Source organism: Boleophthalmus pectinirostris, unplaced genomic scaffold (assembly GCF_026225935.1).
Source record: "Boleophthalmus pectinirostris isolate CB_2022bp ecotype Guang Dong unplaced genomic scaffold, ASM2622593v1 HiC_scaffold_14, whole genome shotgun sequence".
In the NCBI taxonomy this organism is placed as follows: domain Eukaryota; kingdom Metazoa; phylum Chordata; class Actinopteri; order Gobiiformes; family Gobiidae; genus Boleophthalmus; species Boleophthalmus pectinirostris.
This window is the reverse complement of record NW_026571047.1, coordinates 28,287,859-28,305,360: the sequence shown is the minus strand read 5'-3', so window position 1 is coordinate 28,305,360 and position 17,502 is coordinate 28,287,859. Positions and strand designations below refer to the sequence as shown.

The 17,502-nt window shown below is 39.7% G+C and overlaps 2 protein-coding genes across 2 annotated transcripts in view; one reads left to right on the top strand and one right to left on the bottom strand.

Moving 5' to 3' along the window:
- Positions 1 to 7,951, top strand: part of LOC110159516 (NACHT, LRR and PYD domains-containing protein 3-like) — a 19,198-nt gene extending 11,247 nt beyond the window's left edge. The window contains exons 6-9 of the mRNA XM_020924074.2: positions 235 to 408; positions 2,479 to 2,646; positions 3,224 to 3,270; positions 4,466 to 7,951. Coding sequence (XP_020779733.2) covers positions 235 to 408; positions 2,479 to 2,646; positions 3,224 to 3,270; positions 4,466 to 4,983 — 907 coding nt within the window. The 3' untranslated portion in view covers positions 4,984 to 7,951. The remainder of the gene's footprint in view (positions 1 to 234; positions 409 to 2,478; positions 2,647 to 3,223; positions 3,271 to 4,465) is intronic.
- A 2,626-nt stretch (positions 7,952 to 10,577) lies between these two features.
- sec24c (SEC24 homolog C, COPII coat complex component) overlaps positions 10,578 to 17,502 on the bottom strand; it is a 52,188-nt gene continuing 45,263 nt past the window's right edge. The window contains exons 21-23 of the mRNA XM_055149972.1: positions 15,820 to 16,005; positions 14,362 to 14,451; positions 10,578 to 13,234 (exon numbers count right to left, since the gene is read on the bottom strand). Coding sequence (XP_055005947.1) covers positions 13,094 to 13,234; positions 14,362 to 14,451; positions 15,820 to 16,005 — 417 coding nt within the window. The 3' untranslated portion in view covers positions 10,578 to 13,093. The remainder of the gene's footprint in view (positions 13,235 to 14,361; positions 14,452 to 15,819; positions 16,006 to 17,502) is intronic.

The following is a 17,502-nucleotide window of genomic DNA, read 5'->3' as shown; positions in this document are numbered from 1 at the left end:
TTTAGTCCTGGTTCAGTCCGGCATCTCAGTTTAAATCACGTAAAAGAACATTATCTGTTTTTTTTTTTTTCATTATTCATTTAAACACAAAATCAAAAACTGAAAAAAAAACAAACATTGTCTGTTTTTTCATTTTGGTTGTGGACACAGATAATGAAGAAAATAGTTGTTTTTTTCGTTTTCTTATTTTTGGTTTTATATTGGAAATGACGCAGAGCCTCTGTTGTGTTGCAGACTGCAGGGCTGTGGAGTGGCCGAGGTGGGCGCGGGGTTTCTCTCTTCTCTTCTCTCCTCGTCTCAGTGTCGCCTCAAATCTCTGGATCTGTCCGACAACGACTGTGGGGACGGAGGAGTGCGGCGTCTGAGCGAGGGCCTGTCTGCTCCACACTGCCCCCTGGAGGTGCTCAAGTGAGTCACAGCACAAAGATGAGCTGCAGAGTGTCACGTTGTGTTCCACGGTGTTGAGAGTAACGTGTTATAAAAGTAACTAATTACAGTAATATGTTTAACTTCTTAGGTTCTTTTTAAAAACAATGCAGTAAAGTGTGTTTACCTTGTTGACATGTTTCGGCTGTTAGCTGCAAGTCATCTTCAGAACTTTTCCCGGTGTTGGTGGTGACGTGTCGTATATCAGCTGTTGTTACTTCCTGTAGGCGTGGTCAGACTGATGGACCTGGCGGGTCGCTCAGACTGACCACGCCTCCCGTCGCCCGGTGTTCTCATGTGTGTGAAAGGAGGAACGCGCCGTCATCACGGTTAATGCTGTCCGTGCCTCGTTTCCTGATTTCAACGTCCTCCTTGATCCAGCGTTTGAACTTGTTGTTTTCCGATCCAATGACCCGAGCCCCGTCCCGATCCATAATGTGGCTGTTCCTTTTACAGTGTCTGATATGGCGGATTTTAGGTTTTCCTGTTCTGCTTTGTCTTTTTGTGTTCTGGTGAGTCTCCTTTTCGCATTCCTTTTGGTCTTCCTTTTTTCGGATGTGAAATGCCCGGCCTGTTTCCCCTATGTATGATTTATTGCATTGAATTTCGTATATGGCATTGCATTTTTGTTCTTGTGGGATTTTGTCCGTGGGGTGTACGAGTTGTTGGTGGAGTTTTGTGTATGGTTTTACTACAGTGCTTATGTTGTGTTTTTTCATGGCTCTCTGGATGGGTTCAGTTAAACCTCTGATGTATGGTAGTGGTAGAGGTATAACTGAAGTTAAAGTAGATAAGAAGACAAAATGAACATCATTGGCTTACTGTAATATGTTGCTTTTTGCTGTAACGCAGTAATGTTCGGTATTACAGGGAAAAAAAAAAGTTAATGTTTTACTCGGTACAAATGTCAGTATCGCGCATTACAATGCTTTTTTAACCTGGATTGAAGTAGTGGGTTTTTCTTCATCCAAATTCGCTAAAATCACCGCGATATCAGCAGCGATGAAACGCCGGAGATGCGCCCGCGTAGACCGTCAGGTGACCGAGGGCGAAAGGACCGGCGCAGAACTCCACGCTCCACAGGGTGAAACGCAGCTGACGCCCGATCGCACCTCGCAGACACTCTGTTCCACAGGCTCAGGGTTCTCTCAGGGGCGGTCCTAGATTCCAAATTCTAGTCCAAGATTAGTCCTGGTTTAGTCTTGGTTTAGACCTGGTTTAGTCCTGGTTTAGTCCTGGTTTAGACCTGGTTTAGACCTAGTTTAGTCCTGGTTTAGTCCTGGTTTAGACCTGGTTTAGACCTGGTTTAGACCTAGTTTAGTCCTGGTTTAGTCCTTGGTTCAGTCCTGGTTTAGACCTGGTTTAGTCCTTGGTTCAGTCCTGGTTTAGACCTGGTTTAGTCCTTGGGTCAGTCCTGGTTTAGACCTGGTTTAGTCCTGGTTCAGCTCTGATTTAGTCCTGGTTTAGACCTGGTTTAGACCTAGGTTAGTCCTGGTTTAGTCCTTGGTTCAGTCCTGGTTTAGACCTAGTTTAGTCCTGGTTTAGTCCTAGGTTCAGTCCTGGTTTAGTCCTCGGTTCAGTCCTGGTTTAGTCCTGGTTTAGTCCTGGTTTAGTCCTGGTTTAGTCCTGGTTTAGACCTGGTTTAGACCTAGTTTAGTCCTGGTTTAGTCCTTGGTTCAGTCCTGGTTTAGACCTGGTTTAGTCCTTGGGTCAATCCTGGTTTAGACCTGGTTTAGTCCTGGTTCAGCTCTGATTTAGTCCTGGTTTAGACCTGGTTTAGACCTAGTTTAGTCCTGGATTAGTCCTAGGTTCAGTCCTGGTTTAGTCTTGGTTTAGCTCTGGTTTAGTCCTGGTTTAGTCCTGGTTTAGTTCTGGTTTAGTCCTGGTTCAGTCCATAAACGGTGCAAAAGTTCAGCATCTTTTATTTTTATTTTGGCTGAGAGTAACTTAAAAGTGCTGCAATAGTCGTGTAATATTTAACATTTTAAAAACAGTAATATTGTAATGTGACTTTGTTTGTGTTTTTTGTGTTTCATGAGTGATGTTTTTCAGGTTGTCCTTGTGCAGAGTGACCGAGCGCGGCTGCATGTTTTTGGCCTCTGCTCTGAACTGCAGCGTTCTGAAGGAGCTGGACCTAAACTACAACCACCCGGGACAGGAGGGAGTGCAGCTGCTGAGCGCCCTGCTGGAGGATCCTCTCTGCAGCCTCTCCAAACTCAGGTAAAACAAAACTCACTGGTCCACTTAAAACGACAGTCTGGAATTTTGGACATAGGACCTCGTTTCCTACTTATCCAGAGTGTTGGATCCATGTATCGTTGGTTCATTTGTTTTTAAAAATAAAACCTGTTTTCTCCATTATTTGTCTCCAAAACCAAAATGAAAAAAACAGATAATGATTTGTTTTTTTTTTTTCAGTTTTTGATTTAGTGATAAACGGATAACGGACGTTTCGCATTTCCGTGACTTAAACTGAGATGAGGGACTGAACCAGGACTAAAACAGGATTAAAACAGAACTAAACCAGGTCTAAACCAGGTCTAAACCAGGTTTAAACCAGGACTGAACCAGGAAATTAAATTTTTTTTTAAAAGTGTCTCCACACGTCTCCAACATTCTGGCTCACTCGGAAATGAGGTCCTATGTCCAAAATTCCAGACTGTCCCTTTAACTGGACGTTTTGAGACATCCAGAGCTTCAGTGGTGGTTAACTCACTGATAATATTTCTTAGTCATCCACATTTTCCACGAGTGATTCTGTTAAAATGTCTTTAACATTTTTTGTAATTCTTTCTAGTGTTGAAAAATGTGGAGAACCGCGAATTGGACCAGGCCCAAAGAAATGTAAGTGAATTTGTCATCACCATAATCTAACAACAATATACTAATGATCCTCAAAGTGTGGTGCAAGGACCTGGTCTGGTGGGAGACTGAGTTTCTTTATTTTAGAGTCATTGTTTGGATTAGGCCTAGTTCAGTGGTGACAGAAACGTTCTGTCTGGATTTAAAGTGGGACTAACCCTGCGCTCGTTTATCCTTCTGAATCGGTTTTCTGAGGAAGTTGCCTAGTGACACGTGTGACACGCCCCCTTTCCTGGGACGGCGCGACTCGGAACTCTGTGGCAGAAAAAGTAGACCGAGCAAGGATTCCGAGTCAGAATCCAAGAAGGCTACGCCCACTGTGAAGTGTAAATATGAAGTGTTCATTGTGTTTGGATACTTTAAAAGCTTAAATGATCATTTCAGTCACTCGTATCACTGCAAAACCTCACCGCGTCCGTGTCACTGCCTGTGGGTTTGGTAGTCGTGTTGTGCTGCGGCCAATATTGAACAAATAGGACCAGGACCGAGACTGAGACCAGGACTGAGACTATGACTGAGACCAGTTCAGTCCTGGTTCAGTCCTGGTTCAGTCCGGCATCACAGTTTAAGTCACGGAAACGGGAAACAGCCGGGTCTTTGTACCATTCGTTCTTTTGAATTTCATTTAAGAACGAAAAAACAATAAAATGAGAAAACAGTTTATTTCATTATTCTGTTTTGGTGTCAAACAAAAAAACAGATTTCGACCTGTATTTCCAATATTTAATTTAAAGTTTATTTCAAAAAAAAAAAAAAAAGGTTTTCTCTGGTTTATGTGCCCTGGAAGTTATACGGTTATCTGTTTGTTCATTTTGGTTTTGGAGACAAATAATGAAGAAAATAGTTGTTTTTACGTTTTCTTATTTTTGGTTTAATTTTGAAATAAAACACAGATTTTAAAGTCATGTTTGAATGTTGTTTCCTTGTCAGAAACACACTCAGAGTTGTGTTTTGTTTCATTCACATGTTTCAGTAACTTTTTTATTCGCAGTCTCCAAAGCTCAAAATGCTCTGTTCCACCTTGTGATGTCATGAAGTGGTAGTTTTCAAGTTAACCTTTTACCTTTTAGTTCAGTAGAGTTTGGAAATTCCAGAGCTGTTTAATGTCACACTGTGGAACATTCCGGGCAGAGCAATGATGTATGAAATGACTAACCTAAAAATAATTTATTTTCAGACGCCGTTGATCTCACTCTGGACCCAAACACCTCCCACAAAGATCTTTCTATTTCGGACCAGAACCGGAGCGCCACACGGGGCCTGAATCCCCCCAGTCCCAACACCAAAGAAAGGTTCGATTTCTGGAGTCAGGTTTTGGGCTCCCAGGGCCTGACGGGACGGTGCTACTGGGAGACGGAAGTGGAGGGCACAGCGTGTGTAGGAGTCGCCTACGAACACATGCGCCGCAAAGGAGAGGGTACGGAGAGCCGGCTGGGACAAAACGAACTGTCCTGGGGTCTCAACTGTAACAAAGACGGGTTCAAGGCGGTTCATAACGCGGTCGTGACTTCAGTACCAGTCCCACGGAATAACAAAATTGGGATTCTTGTGGATTTCTTTGGAGGAAAATTGTCCTTTTTTAGTGTCCTCGAAAGTGAACTGGTGCATATTTTTACTTTTCAGGCAAACTTTGCACACCCGGTCTATCCCGCTTTTCGTCTATGCTGGGTTGGATCCAGCATTCACTTGTGTTAAATGTTAAAGCTGCACTGCGTAACATTTCTAGTGGAGTGTCCGCTAGAGCCCTGCCCGCGGGACCCGACGCAAAACAGTGCGGCGCGGGACACATTTTGAAACCTCAGACTCCGTTGCGCAGACTGTCCCCCTTCCTGTACGTCGCAAGGACCGTTCATGAGGACTGTCCCCCCCTCCTGAACGTCGCGTGGACCGTTCCCCCTCCTGAACGTCGCGTGGACCGTCCCCCCTCCTGAACGTCGCGTGGACCGTCCCCCCTCCTGAACGTCGCGTGGACCGTCCCCCCTCCTGAACGTCGCGTGGACCGTCCCCCCTCCTGAACGTCGCGTGGACCGTCCCCCCTCCTGAACGTCGCGTGGACCGTCCCCCCTCCTGAACGTCGCGTGGACCGTCCCCCCTCCTGAACGTCGCGTGGACCGTTCCCCCTCCTGAACGTCGCGTCCTTTAAGAGCGTTTGGAAAGAGACAAGTCTTCATTTGTGCTGCTCTGGTGGGAGGGGCCACGTACAGAGACGCTGGAGACACTGCTGTGATAAACACCACAGAAAATTAACAATATTTTAATAAAAAATAGAATTAAAATATTTTAGTAGAAAATCAGCCAAGGGCCAGATTAAAGGTCTTGGAGGGCCGGATTTGGCCCCCGGGCCACATGTTTGACACCTGTGGTTTACATGTTCGAGGAAGAAATGAATAAATAAAGCTTTTAAATCGGAATAAACTACCCACTTACCTCGAAATTAAGTTTAATTTTGAATAATCATGTTCTTAAGGAATTAAGTTTAAGCAGAATTAACACATTTTTATTCAGTATTAAATGATTTTTCATTTGAAATTAAAGCTCTCATGTAAACGAGGCAAATGTTCCACAGTGCACGTTGGATCGTTGCACCCTGAACAATTTTACATCAGCAAAGCATCGTTTCGTAAAGAAAATTTGTAGAAAAAAAAAAGTTAAATTTTTTGTGAGGTTTCAGTCATTTATTTATTTATTTATTCATTTCATTCATTTATTTATTTATTTCGGTCACAGGTATATTTTGACATTAATTCATAAACAGTCATATTTAACATATACAGACCGAAAAGGTGCAGGCTGAAGCTTAAGCTTATTATGCCTTTACCCTTTATTCCTTTGTCAGAGCTAAAGTGGTGCACAATTTCAGGTTTTCTGTACAGTTGTTCCAGAGCTCCGCCCCTTTAACAGATTTACAAAATTTCATAATGTTTGTTCTGATTTTCTTTTTAATAAACATGGTCGTGCCTCTGAGCTCATATCGGCTCTTTCGGATTTTGAACATGTTCTGTAACGATTTTGACAGGAGATTGTTGTTTATCACATTTTTAAGCAAATTGTGTAAATTTGCAGGAAAACTGAATCTCTAATTTTGTTATCAAGACACAAAATTCCATCCAAAATGCAGCTACAATTTAGGAACAGGGGTCACCTTTTTTTTTTTTTTTTTTAACAGTTTACATGATTATAAAATTAATGTATAAAGTATTTTAAAGTATTTTTTGCAAAAAAAAAAAAAGTGCAAATATGGTTTCTAGGTAACAGTTATCAGAAAAAAAATATAAAGAGTAAGGCAATATTTTTTGTAAAATATTAAATCTCAAACTAATCTGTCATATGCACTTTATCGTCATTGACCACTAGAGGGCACTGCACACACACACATCGAGTCAGAGGTATTTTTGTAGATGTTTTATACTTGTTTTTTACTCAGTTTTGTTAAATTTTTGCACTGTGATTAACAAATAGTAGCTCTTTTACTTGGAACTGCCGACCTCTGTTACTCACGGGTTTGAGTTTCAGGTTATAGGCGCCATTTTGAGGACTTTTGAAGCTCTCTTTTGTGTTGGATTGTTTATTTCTATTGTAACTTTAATTAAATGTTGTATCACTCTGGAAGAAAACTGTATAACCCCAAAGCGAGTCGAGTGTTTGGAGTTTTGTACATGTCATTTTGTATGTTGTATTTATTTTATTTCTTGGCACAAGTCACAGCTCTGCAACAAAATATATGAAAGTGAAAGTAAATTAACGGTTTCTTTGATGTCTGAACAAAATGTGAAGCTAACGTAAAGCACTGCTCTGTCTGAAGCTCTGAAGAGAGACAAAATGTGTCTCATTTTTGTGTAATATAGCAGGGCCACGGACCAGAACCAGGCCATGGGCCGCGTGGTACCGCATCTCTAAACCAGAACTAAACCAGAAGTAAACCAGGACTAAATCAGGTCTAAACCAGGTCTAACCCAGGACTAAACCAGGACTAAACTAGGTCTAAACTAGGTCTAAACCAGGTCTAAACCAGATCTAAACCAGGACTAAATCAGGTCTAAACCAGGTCTAAAACAGGATTTAACCAAGTTTAAACCAGCACTAAACCAGGTCTAAACCAGGCCTAAAACCAGGACTAAACCAGGACTAAACCAGGTCTAAACCAGCACTAAACCAGGAATAAACCAGGTCTAACCCAGAACTAAACCAGGACTAAACCAGGTCTAAACCAGGACTAAACCAGGTCTAAACCAGGACTAAACCAGGTCTAAATCAGGACTAAACCAGGACTAAATCAGGACTAAATCAGGACTAAACCAGGTCTAAACCAGGACTAAACCAGGACTAAACCAGGACTAAACCAGGTCTAAATCAGGACTAAACCAGGACTAAACCAGGTCTAAATCAGGACTAAACCAGGACTAAACCAGGTCTAAATCAGGACTAAACCAGGCTTAAACCAGAACTAAACCAAGATTAAACCAGGAATGAACCAGGTCTAAACCAGGACTAAAACAGGATTTAACCAGAACTAAACCAAGACTAAACCAGGACTAAACCACGCAGCCCCTGGTCCACAAAATATTGTCTGACATAAAATTGGTCCATGGCTCTAAAAAGGTTGGGGACCACTGTAATATAGAATCATTTTTGTTTAATAAAGAACCATTTTTTGTGTAATAGACCATTTTTGTTGTTTTTGTGTAATATAAGACCATTTTTGTTTAATATAGGACCATTTTTGTGTAATACAGGACCTTTAACTTAACAAAATACAAAAACGCCAATTGATCTCATCATCAACAATCATTTATTAGCAGTCCCAAGAGGCAATAATGTAAAACCGATCAAAAAGTTTAAAGTAAGGAACAGAAATGTAAAGAAGTTACAGTCAAAACGCAAGGGTCAGTGAAGTCGGGAACAGAGGATATAACCAAACACACCACACGAACAGAGCTTCTACGGTGTTAAAAAAGGGACAAACGAGACGAAAGTGGAAATGAACAATCTCAAAATGTTGGAAAATAAACTGCGCGTGTTTGCAATCCCTCTGTTCCTTAGAAGAATTCACCAGGACCGCCAAATCAACAGCCACTCATTCACTTCAGACATATCAAAATGAATTTTTACGTCGGCGTTAACGCAGCTCTCGAGCCTTCAGGTCTTTAAAGCTTCACTATGTAACTTTTCCGGTGGAGGGTCTGTCCAGTTCTGGTCTCCATGGAGATGTAATTGCTTTTACTTGAATTTTTTTTCCCCACAGTGGCCTTTATTTTCTGATCTGTTATAATGTTTCCTCGTCGCAAACAGATCTGGAGTTGTGTTTTGTTTCATTCACACGTTCAAATTAAAACACAAACTCTGCAGATTTTAGGTTATTCTTTTTCGAAACAGAAAACGCTCTGTTCCACCTCGTGATGTCATGTCGTAATTATGGCTGGGTATCATTAAGAAGTTGCCGATGCGATACGTGCCTCGATGCAGTGCACTTTCGATTCAATTCTATACGATATTTCAAATTGATTTGATACGGTTCAATAAAAATAAAAACTAAATCATGGCTGTGATGCTAAAAGTCCATGTCTTGTGTAAAGTTAATATGAAAAAACTGACATTTTAATCATCAAAACTGTGAAAATATCAAATGTGTTGAGTTTCCTTACTCTAAACAAGCATCAAAACTGAAGCGCTGTAACAAAATAATTATAAAATAGACCCCAAAATCACTGTTGGGCAAGTTACTTTAAAACTGTAATGTGTTATTTGTTACTTATTGTTGTCGTTTCAAAGTAATTTGTTACATTACAATATTACTGTGTTTAAAATGTTAAATATTACACGACTATTGCAGCATTTTTAAGTTACTCTGATCAAAATAACTGCGAAGATGCTGAACTTTTGCGCCGTTTATGGACTGAACCAGGACTAAACCAGAACTGTCCCAGGTCTAAACCAGGTCTAAACCAGGACTAAACAAGGTCTAAACCAGGTCTAAACAAGGATTAAACCAGGTCTAAACCAGGACTAAACCAGGTCTAAACCAGGTCTAAACCAGGTCTAAACAAGGAACAAACTAGGTCTAAACCAGGACTAAACCAGGTCTAAACCAGGACTAAACAAGGACTAAACCAGGTCTAAACCAGGTCTAAACCAGGAAACCAGGTCTAAACCAGGTCTAAACCAGGTCTAAACCAGGACTAAACCAGGACTAAACCAGGTCTAAACCAGGTCTAAACCAGGACTAAACCAGGACTAAACCAGGTCTAAACCAGGTCTAAACCAGGTCTAAACCAGGTCTACACCAGGACTAAACCAGGTCTAAACCAGGACTAAACCAGGTCTAAACCAGGTCTAAACAAGGACTAAACCAGGTCTAAATCAGGTCTAAACAAGGACTAAACAAGGACTAAACCAGGTCTAAACCAGGATTAAACCGGGTCTAAACAAGGACTAAACCAGGTCTAAACCAGGATTAAACCAGGTCTAAACCAGGTCTAAACAAGGACTAAACCAGGTCTAAACCAGGATTAAACCAGGTCTAAACCAGGTCTAAACAAGGACTAAACCAGGTCTAAACCAGGATTAAACCAGGTCTAAACCAGGTCTAAACAAGGACTAAACCAGGTCTAAACCAGGTCCCCCATCTAAGGCTCGCCCTCTTTCTTATATCAGTTTCTTGCGATGCCTAAAATGAGCAGCTCTCTGGCCTTTTCTTTTTGTTTTGTGTCTCACCGGCGGAAAAAGGTTGGAGACCCCTGTTACATAGGAAGTGCTCCACTGTGTTTTTAAACTCCACACACCTTCACTAGACTCATTTGGACGATTTCAGACCTGGAATTTCCAAATCTCTACTGAACTAAAGGTAAAAGTTGGCTGAAAACTACCGCTTCGTGACATCACAAGGTGGAACAGAGCATGTTGAACTTTGGAGACGTAGAGTAATAATAATAATAAGTTATTCCAACATGTGCGAAAGAAACAAAACACAACTCCAGGTCTGTTTTTGATGAAGAAACAACATTATAACACGACTTAAAGCTCAGAAGAGGCAATTTCGTGTAATACGGGACCTTTAAAGTCGCAATCATCTCCATGGAGACAAGCAGATGGCGCTATGAGGACAAGTCACAGCTCGGATCTGCGGAGAGACGAGCCCACTGACCGTAAGAAAGCGTGTTTATAAAAGTGGGGTTTAGTAATTGGTGCCATACTGTGGAACATTACAAGCAAAGCAATAACATCTCCATGGAGACGAGCAAGCAGCAGAAAAGTTACACAGTGGGCCTTTAAAATGTGAGTTTTTGTCTAAATTCTGTACATGTTATAGTATATTTTATTTACACACTGGATTTTCAGAATAAAACCGCTGAAGTCTGATTCGCTGTCTAAAATGTGCTCACGTCTTATTTCCCGGGAAGATCGTGGACAGGAAATGGATTTATAAAGGGATTTTCAAAATAAAACATGGCGTATTTTCCAATTTTAACGTTTTGCTGTTGAGAAAGTTCAATATCGTTACACAAATGTTTTTATTATCGTCGCAGTCAAACCTAAATCTGGAGGAGCAGACAGGAGCCAGTTAAACGTAGTTAAAGCTGCACTGTGTAACTTTTTGGGGGTCTGTCAGCTGCTTGTTGCTATGGAGATGTCATTTTTCTGCCTGGAATGTTTCACAGTATGATATTAAACAGCTCTACTTTACATTTATTCAATTACAGGTGGTTTTATAGCTCAAAAATACTTAAAAAAAAAACAGGTATTCTGACTGTGTGGGGTCGCCTCTCCACAGATCTGACCTGTAACTTGATCTGGTTTGAAGATAGAAAGGTTTAATGCCATACTGTGAAACATTCCAGACAAAGCAATAACATCTCCATCAAAAAAAAGCAAACTCTCCACCGGAAAAGTTACACAATGTGCGTTGAATTAAAGAGAATTAAAAAGTCAAAACACAAAATCTACTCCTTTCCGCTTCTCCAGAGTTTAAGATCCAAACTTCAATTTCGTTCCAGAATCAGAAACGAACCAAAAAGCCCACGAAATACACCAAGATATGAAATTTAACCCAATTAGATATAGAATTTTATTTATTACAACAGTTCAAAACATTTCATAGTGGCCATAAAACCACACGGTGACATTTTCATCAGTATTTATTCTGAAGATGGAGCAATTCATTAGTTAAAGTTGCACTGTGTAGTTTTTCTGGCGAGGGTCGGTCACCTGGAAAGGCGTGGTCGTTTGCCTGAAAATGTTTTGCCGTGAAGCATTAAACCTGTCTATCTCCATGGAAACAGCCAACGTTAGAGGCCAGTTCTGTTTGAAACTGTTGCGGTTTGCCTGAAAATGTGCCGCTGTAAAGCATTAAATAACCTAATCTATTGCCATGGAAACAACCCGGCGACGCCAGAGGGTCAAGTTACAGGTCACACTTGTTTGAAACTGTTGCGCTTTGCCTGAAAATGTTCCAGAGTAAAGCATTAAACCTGTCTATCTCCATGGAAACAGCCAAGTTACAGGTCAGTTCTGTTTACAAGCGTAGTCATTTGTCTGAAAATGTTCCAGAGTAAAGCATTAAACCTGTCTATTACCATGGAAACGGCCAAGTTAAAGGCCAGCTCTGCTTACAAGGGCAGTCATTTACCTAAAAAGGTTCCAGAGTAAAGCATTAAACCTATCCATCTCCATGGAAACAGCCAAGTTACAGGCCAGCTCTGTTTGAAACTGTCGTGGTTTGCCTGAAAATGTTCCAGAGTAAAGCATTAAACCTATCTATCTCCATGGAAACAGCCAAATTACAGGTCAGTTCTGTTTACAAGCGTAGTCGTTTGTCTGAAAATGTTCCCGAGTTAAGCATTAAACCCATCTATTTCCATGGAAACAGCCAAGTTGCAAGCGTAGTCATTCGTCTGAAAATGTTCCTCAGTAAAGCATTAAATAACCTACTCTGTCTCCATGGCAACACCCCGGTGACTCCACCAGGCCAGGTCACAGGTCAGGTCTGTTTGAAACTGTCACCGTTTGCCTGAAAATGTTCCAGAGTAGAGCATCAAACCTTTCTATCTCCATGGAAACGACCCGGCGACGCCACGGGGCCAAGTCACAGGTCAGTTCTGTTTCTCAAGGGTATTTCTGAGTAATAAAAACACCAAAACATCGCTCTGAAATAAATCTACTTGACGTTATATTCTGTAATAATAATAATTCCAGACAAACCCGCAAAATCTCCCCCGGCGACAGACCACTCAGCTCACCAGAAAAGTTACACGGTGCATCTTTAAATATTCCACAAGGTAAACACATTTTCTTTTTTTTACAAGAGGAGCAGCTTGGAAAGTTTTGCTAAGGCCTTGATAGGGGGAAAAAAACCACAATAATCGCCGTTTACGCGTTGTACTTTCTATTACGATTAGTTTAATATAAAAGTTTCGTAATTATAACGTCGGTAGCGCCCCCTAACTGTCTCTCAGTGTTAATGTTATCAACAGTACACGGACTAATCCTCTTCAAAACTCCCTCATTCACTCCAAAAACGTTGCATACATAATTTTATATTTATTTACATTACTATGCCTCCAGCTAAGGCAAAGAAAAGCTTTTTAACAATTTCGTCCACGCACGCCAACACACAACCCCCCCAGCTATCCTTCACTTCGAGACAGCCGGAGATTAGTTTCATAAAGGTTTAAAAAAAAAAAAAAAAAAAAAAAAAAAAAAGGATAAAGCGCTTTCGTTCACAAAATAATAACGGTGAAAAGTGACCGAGGAGGAGGAGGGGGAGGAGGAGGAGGAGGAGAGGTGCGTGATGGGTAAAAGGGGGCGGGGCCTAGCTGAGGAGTTGTCGTATTTCCTTGTGCATGTGACAGAGGAAGTCCACGTACGAGGCTCCCCCGCTGGCGCTTTTGTCCTCCACCAGAAAATGCCGGAAAATCAGCTCCGAACGGTCCTCCTGTTTCACCACCATCAGCTGCACGACAAGACGAGAGTTAGAAATACAGACGTGAGAATTTACAGGATGTTAAAAGTTTAAATATTCAATAACGTACATGTTTTTATAATTTTTTATAATTGTCCTGTAGCCAATTTTCACTGTATATTATTTTATTTATTTAATTTCATTTATGTATTTATTTATATTTAATTTTTTTATTTATTCATTTTAAGCGTTTTAACACTTTTTAATTATGATTTACTGTCTTTTATTGTATTAATTTGCCTGTGTGCAGCTACTTATTTATTTATATTTTTATTTATTTTATTTATTCATTTTAAGCTTTTTAACACTTAATTTATTATTTTTATTTATTTTATTGTATTAATTTGTCTGTGCAGCTATTTATTTATTTATATTTTTTATTTTTATTTATTTTATTTTTTAATTTGTTCATTTTAATTATATATATATTTTTTTAACACTTTTTAATTTATTTTTTTATTTATGATTTTCTGTCTTTTATTGTATTAATTTGTCTGTGCAGCTATTTATTTATTTATATATATTTTTTATTTATTTCATTTTATTTTTATTTATTCATTTTAAGCTTTTTAACACTTTATTATTTTTATTTACAATTTACTGTCTTTTATTGTATTACTTTGTGCAGCTATTTATTTATATTTTTTATTTAGATTTATTTATTTTTTTTATGTATTCATTTTAAGCTTTTTAACACTATTATTTTTATTTATGATTTACTGTCTTTTATTGTATTAATTTGTCTGTGCAGCTATTTACTTATTTATATTTTTAATTTTTATTTATTTATTTTAATTAATTTATTTTTATGCATTCATTTTAAGCTTTTAACACTTTTTATTTATTATTTTTATTTATAATTTGCTGTCTTTTATTGCATTAATTTATCTGTGCAGCACTTTGGAAACTGTCATGTTCATAAACTGTGCTACAGCAGAGCGAGGAGCCAAGTTTTTTTCAATACAAAGTGAATTGGAGCCTTTGCGGTGGTAAGATACTGCAGCCACATCTGCCCTGGGACAGACTGAGGCCCCTTTGACCATCACCAACACCCACACAACATTAAATGAACAGTGTTTTTTGAGACATTTATGACCAAAGGTGAGAGGAGGAGGTACCTTCATGAACCGTGGGCGCTGTGCTCTGAAATCTGAAATGATTTCTCTCAGTCTCTTGGAGAAAGGGTTGTCCAGCTCCGGCAAACTCGTCTGTAACGAACAACAGGAAATCACTTTGTTGACACCTGCCACACATACAGTAACTAAAATAAAATGAGATTAACTCTTTCCCCCTGGACGCCGACTAGGAACAACCCATACATATATCACTAGGGCTGCCCATAGAGCATAACTGCATAAAAGAAAACAGACTTCCACGAGTGATTATAAATGATTTTTACACTCATGAACTTAATTGTAACACAGACATATTTGTATCTCTGGAAACCTTAGACTCTGAACTATTCATTTATGGATGTTTAAATGTGATTCAACTCATTTATAGGTGTATAACAGCTCACTGAAAATGAGAGTTTACCTGGTCAGGTGCAAAACTCGAGCATCTGATATCTGCATGTTCTGAGTACTATATTAATAAAAAAAATATATATATACTTTGTCAAAGTATTTAAACAGATTTCATTTTACCAGATACAGTATAGCCAAGTGTGCACCTGTTTTTACCTGTTGTACACCTGTGTGCACCTAATTCATTTTTTCCATTCAATTTATTCAACTCATTTAGCTTATTCAACTAATTCAGCTTATTATAATATAATAATATAATAATAAAACTCTTCCCCGTCAGTGTGTGTCCAGTATTTGTCATCTTGGTTACTTTCTCGTGTGCAGAGCTCCACATAAGCGTTTTTTCTGTAGCGATTCTGTTATACATCACATCTTGGAAAAAAAGACTGAAATATTTTAAAGGAGTAGCCAGGGCAACATCCAGATTTCAGGGCAATTTTGGTTCATAATCGAGTATAAAGCCCGGATAGTTTGTTCGGACATCGCAGGACTCCACACAGACGCATCAGCGGCATTCTCAACTTCGTAAGTTTCACTCCCCGAAAGTCTGTCGCTGTCTTCCACTTTATAATCAACTTCAACATCATCACTTTGAAATCAATAAAAGTCACTTTCTCTAAACTTATCCATAAAATACGTCCGCTCCTCATTATTTCTAAAACTGTGCGCCGCAGCGCCGCGATCTTTCCATTGCACGTGTTTTGTGTTGTGTTTTTTCCGGAAGCTACCATCGTCACTATTTCGATTAACTTCGGAAAAAAAATCGGCGAAAACATATCCTTGAATCCTATTGGTCAGTCTAGTGTGGGTTGTAGTGGCCCCCACCGATCACAGTCTGTTTAAACGTGAAAAACCGAGCCATTTCTAAAGGTCGTCAAATCACGTCTTTAGTGAAACAGCGGAGGAGTCAAAAGTCGTCATTAAGGAAACGGGGGTCGTCAAATGTCGTCTTCATGGGGGAAAGAGTTAAACTGAAGTCAGATGTACAATAAAAGGTGAAGTGCGTTATACAAGTAGAAAATAAATGAATCTAAATAAAGTGTATCTGACCAGGTTGGGGTCGATCTGGCTGAAGCTGGGCGTCCCGAACAGGTTTTGCAGCAGTTCTTGTTGGACACTCGCCCCGACCCAGAGGAAAAGGTGCAGACCCGTCTCCAGGAGGTAAACCCCGCCTTTGGACAAACGCTCCTCCGAGTCTCTGATCGCCACCGGCAACGACGAGCCCTCCAACTTTGACTGAAATGAAGGAGACGGAGAAGTGAGTGAGAGTGAGTGATAGAAAGAGAGAGAGAGAAAAGAAAATGAGATAGATCGAGAGAGAGAAATAGAAATAGAGCGAGAAACAGATAGAGACAGAAATTGGAAAAAAGAGACAGAGGTAGAAATGGAGCGAGAGAGAGGGTGATAGAGAGGGAGAGAGATCGAGAGACAGAATTAGAGCAAGAAATAGAGAAATAGAGGTAGAAAAAAAGAGAGCGAGAGAGAGAAATGTACAGAGCGAGAAAGAGAGAGGGAGAGGGAGAGAGATCGATCGAAAGAGACAGAAATAGAACGAGAAATAGAGGTAGAAACAGAGAGAGAGAGAGTGATAGAGAGGGAGCGATCAAGAGAGAGAGACAGAGATAGAAGTAGAGTGAGAAGTACAGAGAAATAGAGGTAGAAAAAAAAGAGAGAAAGAGTGAGTGACAGAGAGGGATAGAGCGATAGAAATGAACAGAGATAGAGAAAGCGAGTGAGAGAGGGAGAGAGATGGAACAATAAACAGAGAGGCAGTGATAGAGAGGGAGAGCTCGAGGGATAGATAGAGGGAGAGCGAGAGATAGAGAGGGAGAGACAGATTGAGAGAGAGAGGGGGATAGAGAGAGAGAAACAGAGATAGAAATAGAAATAGAGAGAAAGAGTGAGTGACAGAGAGTGAGAGAGATAGAGAGAGACAGAAATAGAGCAAGAAATAGACAGAGAAACAGATAGAAATAGAGAGAAAGAGGGAGTGATAAAGAGGGAGAGACAGAAATAAACAGAGCAAGAAATAGAGACATAGAAACAGAGGTACAAATAGAGTGAGTGATAGAAGGAGAGAGATGAGAGAGAAAGAGATAGAGAAATAGAAATATAATATATCTATATAGAGAGAGAACGAGTGTGTGATGAGAGGGGGGGAGAGAGAGATTTCCCTTGTGGATCAATAACTTGCTTGTTGCTATGGAGATGTCATTTTTCTAGAATGCCTAGAATGTTCCACAGTGTGACAATAAACAGCTCAACTTTACATTTATTCGATTACAGGTGGTTTTATAGCTCAAAAACACCTAGAAAAACAGGAATTCTGACACTCAGACATCACAATATAAGAGAGAGAAAAAAAATGGTAATAATAAATTCAAAATAAGTAAATCAGGTGTCTGTTTTTTTTGGTATTTTTTGTCGGTGTTGCTTTATGTTTTTGTGTTTTGTTTTATGCTGATTATTGTAATTTGTTAAATGTTGATTGTTGTGTTTTTTAATCTAATATTCTGTTGTCCTTAAATAAAAAAAGACTAAGTAAATAAGAATAAGAGTATAAATGTATATGTACAAGTCAAAATAAAATAGAAAAATAAGTAATAAAAAATAAAATCACAGCTTCATACAAGGGGGTCATAGTGTAAAGAGTTGTTGTTTTTCTTATCGTAAAGGTGCACTATGTAACTTTTTGTTGTTGTTTGTTTCTATGGAGATGTCATTGCTCTGCCT